The following is an 18,975-nucleotide window of genomic DNA, read 5'->3' on the forward strand; positions in this document are numbered from 1 at the left end:
AATAGGAAAAGGAGTATGTCAAGGCTGTATATTGTCACCCTGCTTATTTAACTTCTATGCAGAGTACATCATGAGAAACGCTGGACTGGAAGAAATAGAAGCTGGAATCAAGATTGCCGGGAGAACTCTCAATAACCTCAGATATGCAGATGACACCACCCTTATGGCAGAAAGTGAAGAGGAACTAAAAAGCCTCTTGATGAAAGTGAAAGAGGAGAGTGAAAAAGTTGGCTTAAAGCTCAACATTCAGAAAACGAAGATTATGGCATCCAGTCCCATCACTTCATGGAAATAGATGGGGAAACAGTGGAAACAGTGTCAGACTTTATTTTGGGGGGCTCCAAAATCACTGCAGATGGTGATTGCAGCCATGAAATTAAAAGACGCTTAGTCCTCGGAAGAAAAGTTATGACCAACCTAGATAGTATATTCAAAAGCAGAGACATTACTTTGCCGACTAAGGTCCGTCTAGTCAAGGCTGTGGCTTTTCCAGTAGTCATGTACGGATGTGAGAATTGGACTGTGAAGAAGGCTGAGCGCCGAAGAATTGATGCTTTTGAACTGTGGTGTTGGAGAAGACTCTTGAGAGTCCCTTGGCCTGCAAGGAGATCCAACCAGTCCATTCTGAAGGAGATCAGCCCTGGGATTTCTTTGGAAGGAATGATGCTAAAGCTGAAACTCCAGTACTTCGGCCACCTCATGCGAAGAGTTGACTCATTGGAAAAGACTCTGATGCTGGGAGGGATTGGGGGCAGGAGGAGAAGGGGACGACCGAGGATGAGATGGCTGGATGGCATCACTGACTCGATGGATGTGAGTCTGAGTGAACTCTGGGAGTTGATGATTTACAGGGAGGCCTGGCATGCTGCGATTCATGGGGTCACAAAAAGTCGGACACAACTGAGCGACTGAACTGAACTGAACTGATGTTGCTTCACATGGTAATATTTCATTCCCCTTTATGTCTGAGTAATATTCCATTGTAAATATATACCACAGCTTCTTAAGTCAGTGGTTTGTTTCTGAGAACATGGATTGTTTCTGTGCCTTGGTTTTTGTGAATAGTGGTGCTGTGAACATTGTTGGATATGTATCTTTTTGAGTTAGAGTTTATGTCTTTCTGGATATGTACCCAAGCTTTGTGCAGTGGCACTGTTGTAGCCACTGAGGTTTATCCAAGGTATGATTATTGCTAATTGGATATATAACCAGGAGTAGGATTATTGGATCATGTGGTGGTTCTATTTTCAGTTTTTTAAGGTACCTCCATATTTTTCCCCATAGTGGCTGCATCAGTTTACATTTCCACTAGCTGTGTAGAAGGGTTCCCTTTTCTCCACATTCTCTCCAACATTTATTGTTTGTAGACTTACTGCTGATGGCCATTCTGACCAGTATGAGGTGATACCCCACTGTAATTTTGATTTACATTTCTCTAAGAGTTAGTGATGTTGCCTGTTGACCATTTGTCTGTCTGGAGAAATGACTCATATCTTCTACCCATTTTTCGATTGGTTTGCTTTTTGGTTATTGAGTTGTATGAGATGTTCATATATTTTGGAAATCAAGCCCTTGTCAGTCATACCATTTGCAAATCTTTTCTCTCTGTCAGTATGTTCTCTTTCATTTTGTTTATGGATTCCTTTGCTGTTCTAAAGCTTTTACAAATTTGATTAAATCCCGTCTGTTTAATTTTGCTTTTTTATTTTTATTTCTTTTCAACACCAAAAACCTTTTCTATTAGGGTATAGCTAATTAACAGTGTTATGCTTTCAGGTGAACAGTGAATAAATATACATATATCCATTCTCCCCGAAACTCCCCTCCCCTCCAGACTGCCACATAACATTGAGCAGAATTCCATGTGCTATACAATAGATCTTTGTTGGTTATCCATTTTAAATATAGCAAATATAGCAGTATGTACTTGACCTTCCAGAGTCCCTAACTAACCCTTTCCCCTGGCAACCATAAGTTTGTTTTCTGTGATTCTCTTTCTGTCTTGTAAATAACTTCATTTCTGTCATTTCTTTTTAGATTCCACATATAAGGATGTCATATGATATTTATCCTGTGTCTGACTGCACCCGGTATGACACTCTCTAGGTCCATACATGTTGCTGCAAAGTGTCTTATTTCATTCTTTTTAATGGCTGAGTAATATTCCATTATATATATGTACCACATCTTCTTTAGCCATTCCTCTGTCAGTGGACATTTAGGTTGTGTCCATGTCTTGGCTATTATAAACAGTGCTGCAGTGAACATGGGAATGCATGTATCTTTGGGGACCATGTCTTTCTCTGGATATATGCCCAGGAGTGGGATTACAGGGTCATATGGTAGCTCGATTTCTCCTAGAGAAGGAAATGGCAACCACTCCAGTATTCTTGCCTAGAGAATCCTGTGGACAGAGGAGCCTGGTAAGGTGCTGTCCATGGGGGTCACACAGAGTCAAACACAACTGAAGTGACTTAGCACTCATGCATGTGTTGGAGAAAGAAATGGCAACCCACTCCAGTATTCTTGCCTAGAGAATCCTGTGGACAGAGGAGCCTGGTAAGGTGCTGTCCATGGGGGTCACACAGAGTCAAACACAACTGAAGTGACTTAGCACTCATGCATGTGTTGGAGAAAGAAATGGCAACCCACTCCAGTATTCTTGCTTGGAGAATCGCAGGGACAGAGGAGCCTGGTGGGCTGCCATCGATGGGGTCACACAGAGTTGGACACTTCTAAAGTGACTTAGCAGCGGCAGCAGCATACTGATCTCCATAGCGGCTGTACCAATTTACATTCCCACCAAAAGTGCAGAGAGTTCCCTTCTCCATGTTCGCTCCAGCATTTGTGCTTTGTGATTTCTTGATGCTTGATGGTAGCCATTCTGACTGGTGTGAAGTGATATCTCATTATAGTTTTCACTTGCATTTCTCTAATAACTAACAGTGTTGCACATCTTTTCATGTGCCTATTGGCCATGTGTATGTCTTCTTTAGAGAAATGTCTGTTCAAGTCTTCTAAACAAAAAAGAACAGATTGTTTTGATTTTACTAAGCTGTTTGTAAATTTTGGAGACTAATCCCTTGTCACATCATTTGCAAATATTTTCTCCCAATCTGTGGTTGTCTTTTCATTTTGTTTATTGTTTCCTTTGCTGTGCAAAAGCTTTTGAGTTTAAGTAGCTCCCATTTGTTTATTTTTGCTTTTATTTCCATTATTCTGGGTGATGGATCAAAAAAAGATCTATTGCTATGATTTATATTAGAGAGTGTTCTACCTATGTTTTCCTCTAAGAGTTTTATAGTGCTCGGTCTCACATTTAGGTCTTTAACCCATTTTGAGCCTTTTTGTATATGGAGTTAAAGAATGATCTAATTTCTTTTTTTTACACGTGGCCGTTCAGTTTTCCCAGCACCATTCATTAAAGAGGCTGTCTTTCCAGTTTTGTGTAACCTTGCCTCCCTTTGTCATAGATTAATTGACTATAGGTGTATATGCTTGTTTCTCAATTTTCTGTCCTGTTTCATTTATCTCTATTTCTGTTTTGGGGCCAGTGCCATACTGTTTTGATGACTGTCACTTTGTAGTTTAGTCTGAAGTCAGGGAACCTGATTCTTCCAGCTCCTTTTTTCAAGATTGCTTTGGCTATTCAGGATTTTTGTGTCTCCATACAAATTTGGAGGTTTTTTGTTCTAGTTCTGTGAAAAATGCCATTGGCAATTTGATAGGGATTACATTGAATCTGGATTGCCTTGGGTAGTATAGTCATTTTGACAGTACTGATTTGTCCAATACAAAAACTTTTCATCTGTTTATGTCTTCAGTTTCTTTCACCAGCATTTTATAATTTTGTCTTGGACAGGTTTATTCCTGTGTTTTTTATTCTTTATGATGCAATGGTAAATGGAATTTCTTCTTGAATTTCTTTTTCTGATCTTTTGTGGTTAGTATATAGAAATGCAACAGATTTCTGTGTATTAATTTTGTAACCTGCAACTTTACCAACTTCATTGAGTTCTACTAGTTTTCTGGTAGCTTTAGGATTTTTATGTATAGTATCATGTCAACTGCAAACAGCGACAGGTTAACTTTTTCTTTCCTAATTTGGATTCCTTTTCCTTTTTCTTCTCTGATACCTAGAGCTAGGACTTCCAAAACTATGTTGAATAAAAGTGGTGAGAGTGGACATTCTTGTCTTGTTCCTGATCTTAGAGGAAACACTTTCAGCTTTTCACCACTGCATATGGTGATAGCTGTATGTTTGTCATATATCAGCCTTTATTATGTTGAGCTATGTACCCTCTACGCCCACTTTCTGGAGAGTTTTTATCATAAATGGGTGCAGAGTTTTTTCAAAAGCTTTTTCTGCATCTATTGAAATGGTATGGTTTTTATTCTTCAATTTGTTGATATGGTATATCACATTGATTGATTTGCAGATGTTGAAAAATCCTTGCATCCCTGGGATGAATCCCACTTGATTATAGTATATGATCTTTTTATTGTTGGATACAAATTGCTAGCATTTTATTGCATTTTTACATCTATGTTCATCAGTGATATTGGCCTATAATTTTGCTTTGTCTGGTTTTGGTATCAGGGATATGGTGACCTCATAAATTGAGCTGGGAAGTTTTCCTCCCTCTGCAACTTTTTGGAACAGTTTCAGAGGGATATGTGTTAACTCTTCTCTAAATGTTTGATAAAATTTGCCTGTGAAGCCATCAGGTCCTGGACGTTTGTTTGTTGGAAGGTTTTTAATCATGATTTCAATTTCAGTGCTTGTGATTAGTCTGTTGATATTTTCTCTTTCTTCTTGGTTTCTGTCTAGGGAGACTGTACCTTTCTGAGAATTTGTCCATTTCTTCCAGGTTGTCCGTTTTACTGGCCTGCAGTTGTTCATTGTAGTCTCTTATGACCCTTGGTATTTCTGTGGTCAGTTGTAACTTCTTTTTCATTCTTAATTTTACTGAGTCCTCTCTTTTCTTGATGAGCCTGGCCAAAGATTTATCAATTTTATGTTTTCAAAGAACCAGCTTTTAGTTTCATTGATCTTTGTGATTGTTTTCTTTGTCACTATTTCCTTTATTTCTGCTCTGATCTTTATGGTTTCCTTCCTTCTACTAATTTTAGGTTTGGTTTGCTGTTCTTTTTCTAGTTGTTTTAGGTGTAAGGTTAGGTTGTTTATTGGAGATTTTTCTTGTTTCTTCAGGTAAGACTGTATTGTTATAAACTTCCCTTTTAGAACTGTTTTTGCTGCATCCCATAAATTTTGGACTATTGCTTTCGTTTTCCTTTGCCTCTAGGCATTCTTTTATTTCTTCAGTGATTCAGTGGTTGTTCAGTGTCATATTGTTTAGACGCTACATGTTTGTGTTTCTTAGAGGTTTTTTTTCTTGTAGTTTATTTCTAATCTCATGCCGTTGTGAGAAAAGATGCTTGATAAGGTTTTGATTTCAAATTTATCAGGGCTCACCTTGTGACCCAGCATGTGGTCAATCCTGGAGAATGTTCCGTGTGCACTTGAGAAAAATATGTAGTCTGCTTTTGGATGGAATGCTCTATAAATCTCAATTAAGGCCATTTTGTCTAAAGTATCATTTAAGGCTTGCGTTTCCTTATTGATTTTCTGTCTGCTTGATCTGTCCATTAATGAAAGTGGGGTATAAAAGTCCCCTACTATTATTGTGTTACTGTCAATTTCTCCCTTTATTAGTTTTGTCTTACATACTGAGGTGTTCCTATGTGTGTATGTATTTATAATTGTTACATCATCTTAGATTGAACACTTGGTCATTATCTATTGTCTTTCTTTGTCTCTTATAACAGCTTTGTTTTAAAGTCTATTTTGTCTGATAGGAATATTGCTACTCCAGCTTTATTATGATTTCCAAATGTTTGAAATACCTTCTCCCATCCCCCTACTTTCAGTCAGTAAGTGTCTGTAGGTGTGAGGTGGGTCTCTTGCAGATAACATGTATATTGTTCTGGTTTTTATATCCACCCAGCCAGTCTATGTCTCTTGGTTGGTGCATTTTTTCTATTTACATTTAAGATAATTATTGATATGTATGGAGGAGCCTAGTGGGCTATAGTCCATGGGGTCGCTAAGAGTCAGACACGACTGAGTGACTTCACTTTCTCATGCATTGGAGAAGGAAATGGCAACCCACTCCAGTGTTCCTGCCTGGAAAATCCCAGGGACGGGGGAGCCTGATGGGCTGCCATCCATGGAGTCGCACAGAGTCGGACACGACTGAAGCAACTTAGCAGCAGCAGCAGCAGCATGCTCCTATTACCATTTTCTTAGTTGTGTTTATTTTTTGTAGCTTTTTTTTTCCTCTGTATTTCCTGCCTAAAGAAGTTCCTTTAGCATTTGTTGTAAAACTGGTTTGGTGCTGAATTCTCTGACCTTTGGCTTGTCTGGAAAGCTTTTGATTTCTTCATCAAATCTGAAGGAGGGGATTTCTGGGTAGAATATTCTTGGTTATGGGTTCTTCTTTTTCATCACTTGCCATTCCTTTCTGGCCTGTAGAATTTCTGTTGAGAAATCAAGTGAAACCTTATGGGTTTTCCCATGTATGTTATTTATCTTTTTTCCCTTGTTACTGTTAATATTTTATCTTTGTCTTTAATTTTTATTAGTTTGATTACTGTGTATCTTGGTGTGTTCCTCCTTGGGTTTATCCTGCCAGGGACTCTCTGTGCTTCCTGGACTGGGTTGACTATTTCCTTTCCCATGGTGGGGAAGTTTTCAGCTATTATTTCTTCAAATATTTTCTCAGGTCCTTTCTCTTTCTCTCACTCTCTTTTTTTTCTCTTTCTCTCCTCCTTTCTCTTTCTGGGACCTCTATAATGTGAATATTGATCGTATTTAATGTTGTTCCAGAGGTCTCTTAGGCTGTATTAATTTTTTTTCATTGTTTTTTCTATATTCTGTTTTGTGGCATTGATTTCCACCATTCTGTCCTCCAGGTCATTTATCCGTTCTTCTGCCTCAGTTATTCATTCCTTCTAGTGTATTGTTCATCTCTGTTTGTTCTTTAGTTCTTCTACTGCTGCTGCTAAGTTGCTTCAGTCGTGTCTGACTTTGTGCAACCCCATAGACGACAGCCCACCAGGCTCCCCCGTCCCTGGGATTCTCCAGGCAAGAACACTGGAGTGGGTTGCCATCTCCTTCTCCAATGCATGAAAGTAAAAAGTGAAAGTGAAGTCGCTCATTCATGTCCGACTCTTTGTTGCATCTTTTCCATTCTTTTTTCTCAGATCCTAGATTATCTTTACTATAATTATTCTCAATTCTTCTAGGTAGTTGCTTATCTCTTCATTTAGTTGTTTTTCTGGGGACTTATCTTGTTCCTTCATCTGGGACATAATTCTATTTCTTTTCATTTTGGTTAGCTTTCTGTGATTGTGGTATTAGTTCTGGCCTGCTGGGATTGTAGTTCTTATTTCTTCTGTTTTCCCTTTGGTGCAAGAGGATAAGAGGCTTATGTAAGCTTTTTGATGGGAGAGAAGACTGTGGGGAAAACTGGGTCTTGCTCTGGTGGGCAGGGCTGTGCTCAGTAAAACTTGAATCCAGTCATCTGCTGAGGGGTGGGGCTGTGCTCCCTTCCTGTTAGTTGTTGGCATGAGGTAACCCAGTCCTAGAGTCTACAGACTCTATTGTAGGACTATTGGCGACCTCCTGGAGAACTCGCGAATCTCCCAGGACTGCTGTTGCCGGTGCCCCTGTCCCCATAGTGCACCACTGCTGACCCATGCCTCTGGAGGACACCCTCAAACACTCATAGTAAGGTCTGGCTCAGTCTCCTTTTGGGTCTCCTTTTCTCTGTGTCCTGGTGTGGACAAGATTTTGTTTGTACCCTCCAAGAGTCTATATCCCCTAATCCTGTGGAATTTCTATAATCAAATCTCACTGGCCTTCAAAGTCAGATTCCCTGGAGATTCCCAGTCCCTTGGCCAGATCCCCAGGCTAGGAAGCTGGATGTGGGGTCTAGAACCTTCATACCTAGAACTTCTTTGATGTTATTGTTCTCCAGCTTGTGGTCCCCCATGTAGCATGTATAGAATTTGATTTTATTGTAATTGTGTCCCTCATACTGTTCCATTGTGGCTTCTCTTTTGTCCTTGATGTGAGGTATCTTTTTTGTTGGGTTCCATTGTCTTATCAATGGTGGTTCTACAGCTAGGTGCAATTTTGCTGCTCTGGCAGAAGATGAACATATGTCCTTCTTGAAACAATTTTGCTTTTATTTCTTTAGCCTTGGGATGCTTACTTAAGAAAATATTGCTAAGATTTATGTCAGAGAATGTTTTCTCTGTGTTATTTCTGAGAAGTTTTATGAAACTCCTCTTATTTTTTTTATTTTCATAAAAATCTTATGTTTATTTTCATGTATGGTGTGCGGGTATGTTCTAACATCACTAATCTACATGCTTTCCAGCTTTCCCAACACTACTTGCTGAAGACACTGTCTTTTCTACATTGTGTATTCTTTCCACTTTTGTCAAAGATTAATCTGCCATTTCTGAACTCGCTATTCTGTTACACTGATCAGTAATTCTGATTTTGTGCCATTACTGTGCTGTTTTGATTACTGTAGCTTTGTACTGTTGTCTGAAGTCTGAAAGGGATATGCCTTCAACTTTGTTCTTTTTCCTCAGGATTGCTTTGGCAATTCTAGGTCTTCTGTGGTTCCATATAAATGTGAGGGTTATTCTATTTCTGAGAAGAATATCATGGGTGATTTGATAGGGATCATGTTAAATCTTCGATTGCTTTTGGTATTGTGGCCTTTTGAACTGTGTTAATTCTTACAATCCAAGAGCATGGGTTACCTTCCATTTCCCTGGTTATCTTCAACTTCCTTTATAAGTTCTATAATCTCAGAGTTTAAATCTTTCACCTCCTTGGTTAGGTTTATTTCTAGGGTTTGGTTGTTTTTTTTTAATGTTATTTTAAATGAGATAGTACATTTGCTTTCTGACATTCCATTTTTATTTTAAAGAAATACAACCATTTTCTACATACTGATGTTGTATCTCGCTACCTTGCTGAATTCATTTATCAGTTCTAATAGGTTTTTTTGTTCAGTTTCTCAAGAGAAAGAATATTTCTCTTAATTTAATTGAAGTATATTTGACTCATAATATTCTGTTAATTTCTATTGCACAGCAAAGTGACTGAATTATATGTAATTTTTTTTACTATTCTTTTACATTCTGATTTATTATAGGATATTGAACACAGTTCTCTGTGCCACACAGTAGAACCTTGCTGCTTATCCATTCCCAGTATTAAAGCCTACATCTGCTACCCTCAACCTCCCACTCCATCCTTTCCCTGTCCCTCTCACAGCCACCAGTCTGTTCTGTATCTGTGATTCTGTTTCACAGATAGATTCATTTCTATATTTTGGAATCCAGATATAAGTGATGCCATGTGTTATTTTTCTTTCTCTTACTTGCTTCACATAGTATGATAATCTCTAGTTGCATCCATGTTGTTGCAGATGGCATTATTTCACTCTTGTTTATGGCTGAGTAGTAGTCTATTGTGTATATGTACCACATTTTTATCCATGCATCTGTGGATGACTATTTGGATTGCTGCCATGACTTTGCTATGTGACATAGGGGTGCATGTGTGTATCTTTTTGGGTGAGAGTTTTATCTGGGTATATGGGATTGTTGGATCATATGGTAATCTGTTTTTAGTTTTCTGAGGAACCTCCATCCTGTTTTCCATACTGGCTGTATCAGTTTATATTCCCAGCCAGAGTTTAAGAAGGTTCCCTTTTCTTCACATCTCATCCAGCATTTGTTATTAAAATTTGGAGAGTTTTTAATGGTGACTATTGTAAATTTGATTTACATTTCTCTAATGGATAGCAATGTTGAGCATCTTTGCCTGTGACTTTTGGCCATTTTGTATTTCTTATTTGGAGAAATATCTGTTTAGGTCTTCTGTCCATTTTTCAACTGGATTTTTGTTTCTCTGTTGTTGAGTTGTATGAGCTGTTTTTATATTTTGCCCTTGTCAGTCACATAATTTTTAAATATTTTCTCCCATTCTGTAGTTTGTCTTTTTGTTTATGTTTTCCTTTGCTGTTTAAATATTTGTTTCATTAGGTCCTATTTGTTTATTTTTGTTATTTCTATTCCCTCAGGAGACTGACCCAAGAAAACATTGGCATGATTTATGTCAGAGAATGTTTTCCCTGTGATCTCTTCTAGTTTTACACTGTCATATCTTATATTTAAATCTTTAAGCCATTTTGCATTTATGTTTGTGTATGGTGAAAGGGTGTGTCTAACTTCATTAGTTTATGTGTTGTTGTCCAACTTTTCCAATATTACTTGCTAAAGAGACTTGCCCCCCATCATATATTCTTTTCTCTTGTATTGAAGATTGACTGTCGGTGTGTGGGTTTATTCCTGGGTGCTCTGTTCTGTTGCATTGATCTGTCTGTTTTTATGCCAATGGCATGCTGTTTTGATCACTGAAACTTTGTAATATTATCTGAAGTCTGGGAGGGTTATGCCCCCTTGTTCTTTTTTCCTAAGGCTTGGCTTTGGCAATTCTGGGTCTTTTATGAATCCTAATTAAATTGTAAGCTTATTCTAGTTCTGTGAAAAATGTCATATGTAATTTAACAAGGATTAGATTGAATCTATAGATTGTTTTGGGTAGTGTGGGTATTTTACCAATATGAATACTTCCAATCGAAGTGCATGGAATATCTTTCCATTTCTTTAAATCATCTTCACTTTCCTTTATTATTGTCTTAAACTTTCACCTCCTTGGTTAGCTATATTCCTAAGTACTCTATTTTGGGGGTACAATTTTGAAAAGTTTTTTTTTACATTCCCTTTATGATATTTTATTGTTAGTTTAAAGAAATGCAGCCAGATTCTGTTAATCTTGTATCCTGCTACCTTGCTGAATTCATTTATCAGCTCTGGTAGTTTTTGAGTGGCGTCTCTAGGGCTTTCTGTATACAGTAAGTCCCCTACATATGAACCTTCAAGTTGCATATGTTCAAAGATGTGAATGAGCTTTACATCAATGTCAAGCATGAGTGAAACTGCAACTTGGCCATCTGTCTCTTATTTCTGACAATCCTTCAGCTCTATCAACTCCCACCTCCTCTCACTCCTCCAGTCAGTAAGTCTTGCCTGTTCACTGGATGCCAGCCTGTGTATATCAGCTGTTGAACTGTACTACTATCCTTTTCATTGGTAGTATACTGTAAGATGAAAAATGTTTTATTTTTGTGTTCATTTTTTATGTATTATTTGTATGACAAGAATTATAAACCTTATAATACTATACAGCTGATTGTATTAGTTGAGTACCTACACTGATTTTGTTGACTTACGAAAAATTAGACTTAAAAATGTGCTCTCAGAATAGAACTCAAACTCTTTCATATGTAGGGGACTTGATGTGTAGAATCATATCAACTACATATAATAAAAGAAATACCTCTTCCCTTCCAATTTGGATACCTCTTCTTTTTCTGATTGCTGTGGCTATGACTTCCAATACTCTGTTTAATAGAAGAGATGATAGTGGTCAGCCTTCTTTTTTAAAAAACGTTTCTATTTTTATTCTAGTATAGTTAATTTACAATTTTGTGTTCATTTCAGGTATACAACTGAGTCCATTAAACATATATGTATATCCATTCTTTCTTAGGTTCTTTTCCCATATCGGTGGTTACAGAATACTGAGTAGTATGTTGTGCTATAAGGCAGATCCCTGCTGATTATCTGTTTTATATATAGCACTGTGTACACATTAATCTCTAACTCCTCAAATGTATCCCTTCACTTCACATTTACCCCCACCTTGGCAATTAGAAGTCTATTGTGGGTCTGTGGGTCTGTTTTTGTTTTGCCGATAAGTTTATTTATATCATTGGTTCTACATATAAATGACATCATATTTGTTTTTCTCTATTTGACTTACTTCACTTGGTATAATTATCCATGGGTCCATCTGTGTTTTTTGGCATTGTTTCATTTTTTCTTTTATGGCTGAGTAATAAGGATCATGACATTGTACAGGAGACAGGGATCAAGATCATCCCCATGGAAAAGAAATGCAAAAAAGCAAAATGGCTCTCTGGGGAGGCCTTACAAATAGCTGTGAAAAGAAGAGAAGTGAAAAGCAAAGGAGAAAAGGAAAGATATAAGCATCTGAATGCAGAGTTCCAAAGAATAGCAAGAAGAGATAAAGCCTTCTTCAGCGATCAATGCAAAGAAATAGAGGAAAACAACAGAATGGGAAAGACTAGAGGTCTCTTCAAGAAAATTAGAGATACCAAGGGAACATTTCATGCAAAGATGGGCTCAATAAAGGACAGAAATGGTATGGACCTAACAGAAGCAGAAGATATTAAGAAAAGGTGGAAAGAACACACAGAATTGTACAAAAAAGATCTTCACGACCCAGATAATCACAATGGTGTGATCACTCATCTAGAGCAAAACATCCTGGAATGTGAAGTCAAGTGGGCATTAGAAAGCATCATTACGAACAAAGCTAGTGGAGGTGATGGAATTCCAGTTGAGCTATTTCAAATCCTGAAAGATGATGCTGTGAAAGTGCTGCACTCAATATGCCAGCAAATTTGGAAAACTTAGCAGTGGCCACAGGACTGGAAAAAAGGTCAGTTTTCATTCCAATCCCAAAGAAAGGCAATGCCAAAGAATGCTCAAACTACCGCACAATTGCACTCATCTCAGATGCTAGTAAAGTAATGCTCAAAATTTTCCAAGCCCAGCTTCAGCAATATGTGAACTGTGAACTTCCAGATGTTCAAGCTGGTTTTAGAAAAGGCAGAGGAACCAGAGATCAAATTGCCAACATCTGCTGGATCATGGAAAAAGCAAGACAGTTCCAGAAAAACATCTATTTCTGCTTTATTGACTATGCCAAAGCCTTTGACTGTGTGGATCACAATAAACTGTGGAAAATTCTGAAAGAGATGGGAATACCAGACCACCTGACCTACCTCTTGAGAAACCTGTATATAGGTCAGGAAGCAACAGTTGGAATTGGACATGGAACAACAGGCTGGTGCCAAATAGGAAAAGGAGTCCGTCAAGGCTGTATATTGTCACCCTTGTATATTGAACTTATATACAGAGTACATCATGAGAAACGCTGGACTGGAAGAAACAGAAGCTGGAATCAAGATTGCTGGGAGAACTCTCAATAACCTCAGATATGCAGATGACACCACCCTTATGGCAGAAAGTGAAGAGGAACTAAAAAGCCTCTTGATGAAAGTGAAAGAGGAGAGTGAAAAAGTTGGCTTAAAGCTCAACATTCAGAAAACAAAGATCATGGCATCTGGTCCCATCACTTCATAAGAAATAGTTGAGGAAACAGTGCAAACAGTGTCACACTTTTATTTTTTGGGGCTCCAAAATCACTGCAGATGGTGACTGCAGCCATGAAATTAAAAGATGCTTACTCCTTGGAAGAAACACTCCAGACAGTGGGCATGGAGCTTTCCCAACCTAGATAGCATATTCAAAAGCAGAGACATTACTTTGCTGACTAAGGTCCATCTAGTCAAGGCTATGGTTTTTCCAGTAGTATGTATGGATGTGAGAGTTGGACTGTGAAGAAGGCTGGGCGCCAAAGAATTGATGCTTTTGAACTGTGTTGTTGGAGAAGACTCTTGAGAGTCCCTTGGACTGCAAGGAGATCCAACCAGTCCATTCTGAAAGAGATCAGCCCTGGGATTTCTTTGGAAGGAATGATGCTAAAGCTGAAACTCCAGTACTTTGGCCACCTCATGTGAAGAGTTGACTCATTGGAAAAGACTCTGCTCTGGGTTTTTTCATTGTTTTCAGTCACTTAGTCATGTCAAACTCTTTGAGTCCCCATGGACTGCAGCACACCAGGCTTCCCTGTCCTTCACCATCTCCTGGATCTTGCTCAAACTCATGTCCATCGAGGTGGTGGTGCCATCCAACCATCTCATCCTCTGAAGAAAGGAGTTTGACAGGGGTTTGTAATAAATGGCCTTTATTATGTTACAGTAAGTTCCCTAGCTCCATGCCCACTTTCTGGAGTGTTTCTTATTATAAATGGATGTTGAATTTGATCAAAAGTGTTTTCTGCATCTCTTAAGATGATGCTTATTTTTCAGTCTGTTAATATGGTGTATCACACTGATTGATTTGCACATATTGAACAATCTTTGCGTCTCTGGAGTAAATCTCTGGAGTTTAATCAGTGGAGTTTAATCCACTGTTGGATTCGGTTTGCTAGTATTTTGTTGAGGATTTTTGTGTCTATGTTCATTAGTGCTATTGGCCTGTAAAAGTTTTTTTGTGGTATCTTTGTCTGGTTTTGGTATCAGGGTGATGATGGCTATGTAGAATGAGCTTGGGATTATTATTTACTCTGCATTTTTGAGAAGAGTTTGAGAACAAGTGTTAACTATTCTCTAGGTGTTTGATAGAATTCACCTCTGAAGCCATCTGATCCTGAACTTTTGTTTGTTGGTAGATTTTTAATCATAATTTTAATTTCAGTCCTTGTGATTGGTCTGTATATATTTTTCATTTCATCCTGGTTCAGTCTTGGACAGTCATACTTTTCTAAGAATTTGTCCATTTCTTCTAGGTTGTTCATTTTATTGGCATATAGTTGCTTGTAGTAGCCTCTTATGATCCTTTGTATTTCTGTGATGTCCATTGTAACTTCTGCTTTTTATTTCTAATTGTATTGATTTGAGACCTTTCCCTTTCTTGATGTGTCTGGCTCAAGGTTTCATCAGTTTATTTTCACAGAGAACCAGATTTTAGTTTCACTGATGTTTGATGTTTTTTCCTTTGTCTCTGTTTCACTTATTTCTGCTCTGATCCTTATAGTTTCTTTCCTTCTACTAACTTTGGCATTTGTTTGTTCTTTCTCTAGTTGTTTTAAGTGTAAGGTTGTTTATTTGAGATTTTTCTTGTTTCCTGAGGTAAGATTGTATTGCTATAAACTTGCCTCTTAGAACTGCTTTTGTCGTGTCCCATAGGTTATGGATTGCCTTGTTTTCATAGCCATCTGTCTCTATGTTTTTTATTCTCCATTTCCTCTTTGATTTCTTCAGTGATCCTTGGTTATTTAGTGGCATGCTTTTTAGCCTCCATATATTGGTGTTTTTTGCAGTTTTTTTTTCCCCCTGTAGTTGATTCCCAATCTCATAGTGTTGTGATCAGGAAAGATGCTTGGTATGACTTCAGTTTTCTTAAATTTACCAGGGCTTTATTTGTGGCCCAGCATGTCATCTATCCTGGAGAATGTTTCATGTGCTCTTGAGGATAAAATATATTCTGCTTCTTTCATATGGAATGTCCTGAACATATCAGTCAAGTCTGTATGGTCTAATGTGTCATTTAAGGCTTGTGTTTCCTTACTAATTTTCTGCCTGATGATCTGTCCATTGGCTGTTAGTGGGGTATTAATGTTCCCCACTACTAATTGTGTTACCGTTGATTTCCCCCTTTTATGGCGGTTAGCATTTGCCTTATATATTGAGATGCTACTATGTTGGGTGCATACATATTTACAACTGTGTATCTTCTTGGGTTGAACCTTGATCATTATGTAATGCCTTTCCTTGACTCTTGTAGTTTTTGATAACCTTTTGCTAAAGGTGTGAACAAGTAAAGAACTTATCTCATTAGGCAAGTTCACATTAATAAGAATGCCTAGAAAACGATTGATTCTTCACAGCAGGACCTACTGGCTGCTGTTAGGTCTCTCTTTAGTCTCCAGTTTATTATTTCTGTACTTTATGGAATGTGCCCCCGAGACTGGAAATGCATCTCTTACTAGTATCATTATGGAAAGTTATGGCAGAGTTTTATCAAACCCTCCTACATAAGTGAGAACATTATCAAACTGGGCAACCAGTCTGAAAGGCCAAATGTCCCAATTAAAAGAAGAATTACAGGAAATGAGTGAGAAGATGTTATTGTTAGAGTATATTATAGGGGCTAATAGCAAAGGCTATCAAGGCAATAAGGAACAAGTACCTAGGATCTTTTGGAGTCTCTTCATTCTCAAATTGACAAAGCTGAAGTTAGCATAGGAGCCAGACTACCTTATGGAGTCGTCCCCTTTGAATGTTTTACTGCAATGAAAGTATTGCAGTTGGTAATGAATCTTATTCACTATCCTAAGGAAAAGCCTGTTAGAAAAGAGAAGTAGGGGTGGAAGGTGGGAGGGAGGCTCAAGAGGGAGGGGACATACCTATACTATGGCTGATTCATGTTGATATATGGCAGAAAGAAACACAATATTATAAAGCAATTATCCTCCAGTTAAAAATAAATAAATTTTAAAAAGAAAGATAAGTGAGATCCAACCAGTCCATTCTAAAGGAGATCAGTCCTGGGTATTCTTTGGAAGGAATGATGCTAAAGCTGAAACTCCAGTACTTTGGCCACCTCATGCGAAGAGTTGACTCATTGGAAAAGACTGATGCTGAAAGGGATTTGGGGAGGAGAAGGGGATGACAGAGGATGAGATGGCTGGATGGCATCACCGACTCGATGGACGTGAGTTTGAGTGAACTCCAGGAGTTGGTGATGGACAGGGAGGCCTGGCGTGCTGCAATTCATGGGGTCGCAAAGAGTCAGACACGACTGAGCAACTGAACTGAAGTGAGATGAATTGGTAGTAATTATTGAAGCTTGCTTAGAAGACATTAATCATGAAGATGACAATGATGAATAGGAAGATGAGGATGGTCCTCTTGGAGAGAAACTAATAGTTAATGAAGATGACATCATAGAAGGGTATTATTACACTGAGAGAGATGGGCACACATTATGAACTCTTTTTTGAAGAAAACAGATCTTACAGTGTATAGACACGTGATCGATCCTCTTCCCACCCTTTTTGACCTCTCATGAAAGTGAAGAATCAGATGGTTGACCACTAGAGCCACGATTAATATTATTTTGCCACTTGCTAAAAGAACTCAAGTATTGGCACAGTTTATGCAGAACTTCAGGGATATATATATATATGCATCAGGACTAGAGAATTCATCTCACAGTGATGTATTTTGTAAAGAAGGACTAATCTAGAGTCTGTTCTAGCCTGAAATCTGTAGCAGATGAGTCTTAATTTTCACAATTACATCTTTTTGGTCTCATTGAATGAAGAATTTAATCATAGATAAGGACTGAATGTAGGTGTCTGAGCTTGAGAAATAGGGAAAGGTCTTCATGTTTTTTGTGTTGTTGATACATATTTATCAGCTGAATACCTTAACAGCTGCCAGTTAAATGCTGAACCAAGTAAGAAGGGTGTTTGACCCTGTGGTGTTGTCTTTACAACCCTGCCATCATTTGTGCCAGTCAGGATGTTCTGCCACTTGTGGAGCAGCAACTGGTTCATGAAGAGGGGTCTGGCTTTTGGCAAGCTCTTTGGCTTTGGAATGACTTTCAGTATCGATCCACCTAACTGTTGGTGGATTTGACATGGAAGTAGAAGGTGGGGGTGGATAAGATGTTCATCTTCATTGAAAATACTTTCATGGTGACCTGACTGTGATGCAAACGCCCATTCCTGGTCTTTTGCACTCTGTCGTGAAAAACGCTGTGCTGATAAGTTAACCTTTGAGCGCCACCACATATGCATCCAGTCCAAAGCCATGAAGGAGGCCTCGCTCTCACATCTGGGAATGCTGGTCTTGGGAGGAGAGAGAGAACCATCTTCACAAACAGGCATATAGGACAAAAAGTGAAACTGTTGGTTAACATAATCACTGGCACATTAGTTTGAACCACAAACCAGCCATATTTATTTAGCCTTAATTATAATTTCAGATGCAGTACTTCTTTCAGGCCTTATTTTACTTTAGCAGTTTAACTTTGTACGTTCAATGGAGGAAAAGTCAAGTGTTGTGATGCAGAGCTTCTGCTTTGTAAGACAACTGCACTGTGGAACCACTGACAGATCAAAATCTGACATTTGTTCCAAAAGTAGTTTTGAATTAGTATCTATTCGACTTCATGTTCTGATGTTAACCCTGGTTGTGTTATAATGGTGGGTCAGGAACAGCCTGGTCTTGCAGAGAAAACTGGAGTGTTATAGATGATTTTGTGGGCAAGGGTTCTTCACCAGCCCACCACTGAGTCAGCCTGCCTGGTTTTTAATTGAAGATCTTTCGTCAGTAGCTTTAGGGATCCTTTCTCACTGAAGCAGAGGATAGTTAAATGATATATCTGAAATCTCCAACCAGTTATGTTGCTTAGCTCCCTAAATGCCTGGTTTTAAACAGATGAATAAGAGTTGTATATACTTAGGTTATAATCTATGACTTGACTAAAAACATAACATGGTACTGCTTTATTGTCACGTTCAGGATTAGGAGTCAAAGTTGCTATAGACTGTTTTGAACGAACAGAAATAGACATAGAAACATCTTTAACGGAGCAGTTAATTATATTAAAGTGCAGGACACTGGGATGTCTGAAAACATCAGTTAACCTGAGCCAGGGTGCACTCAGGGTCCTCCTCATAGCATAGTGTTTTGTGGTTTTTGCTTTGTATTATCTCAGCCTGGATCCATATTATTTTTTATCCTTTTCTTTTAATATGTTAATTTTGCTCCATCTGTATTTGCATTATTATAATAGTTTGAGTTCTAAGGGAGTTTTCACTGAAGGGAGAAAATAATTTAATGAGGTATACCATAAGGTTACAATGGTTGAGAAAAGAGGAAGAGGAGAAGTTTATCTAAATGGAAATCTGAATTACAGAATATTTTAAAGAAATATATTACTTGCAGATGGAATGATGCTTTAACTGAGGTGTAAATTATGGTAATGAGACAAGGTGAATAAGAAATTATATTCAGGATTATATTATGTTGTTTATCACACAAGGATCTTTTACCATAGGGTAAATTGCTAGATCTAGAGACTAGAGATAGGGTGAAA

General features: G+C 38.1%; 1 protein-coding gene, 1 non-coding gene and 1 pseudogene across 9 annotated transcripts in view; all 3 read left to right on the forward strand.

The window, feature by feature from the left end:
* Positions 1-18,975, forward strand: part of NUDT6 (nudix hydrolase 6) — a 74,915-nt gene that overhangs the window by 23,641 nt on the left and 32,299 nt on the right. The window contains exon 1 of one of the 8 annotated variants that reach the window (XM_069557491.1): positions 155-941. The exons of 6 other annotated variants lie outside the window; for them this stretch is intronic. In XM_069557491.1, the coding sequence (XP_069413592.1) occupies positions 927-941 (15 nt within the window). In that variant the 5' untranslated portion in view covers positions 155-926. Of the gene's footprint in view, positions 1-154; positions 942-2,037; positions 2,091-18,975 lie in introns of those variants that run through there. One more of the 8 variants, XM_069557492.1, reaches the window with a different exon arrangement.
* Positions 1,136-1,271, forward strand: LOC138422992 (U4 spliceosomal RNA). Its single transcript, XR_011250099.1, has one exon. It is a non-coding gene; the product is annotated as a U4 spliceosomal RNA (small nuclear RNA).
* Positions 14,592-18,794, forward strand: LOC138422497 (chondroitin sulfate N-acetylgalactosaminyltransferase 2-like; annotated as a pseudogene).

Source organism: Ovis canadensis, chromosome 17, assembly GCF_042477335.2.
Source record: "Ovis canadensis isolate MfBH-ARS-UI-01 breed Bighorn chromosome 17, ARS-UI_OviCan_v2, whole genome shotgun sequence".
NCBI lineage: Eukaryota > Metazoa > Chordata > Mammalia > Artiodactyla > Bovidae > Ovis > Ovis canadensis.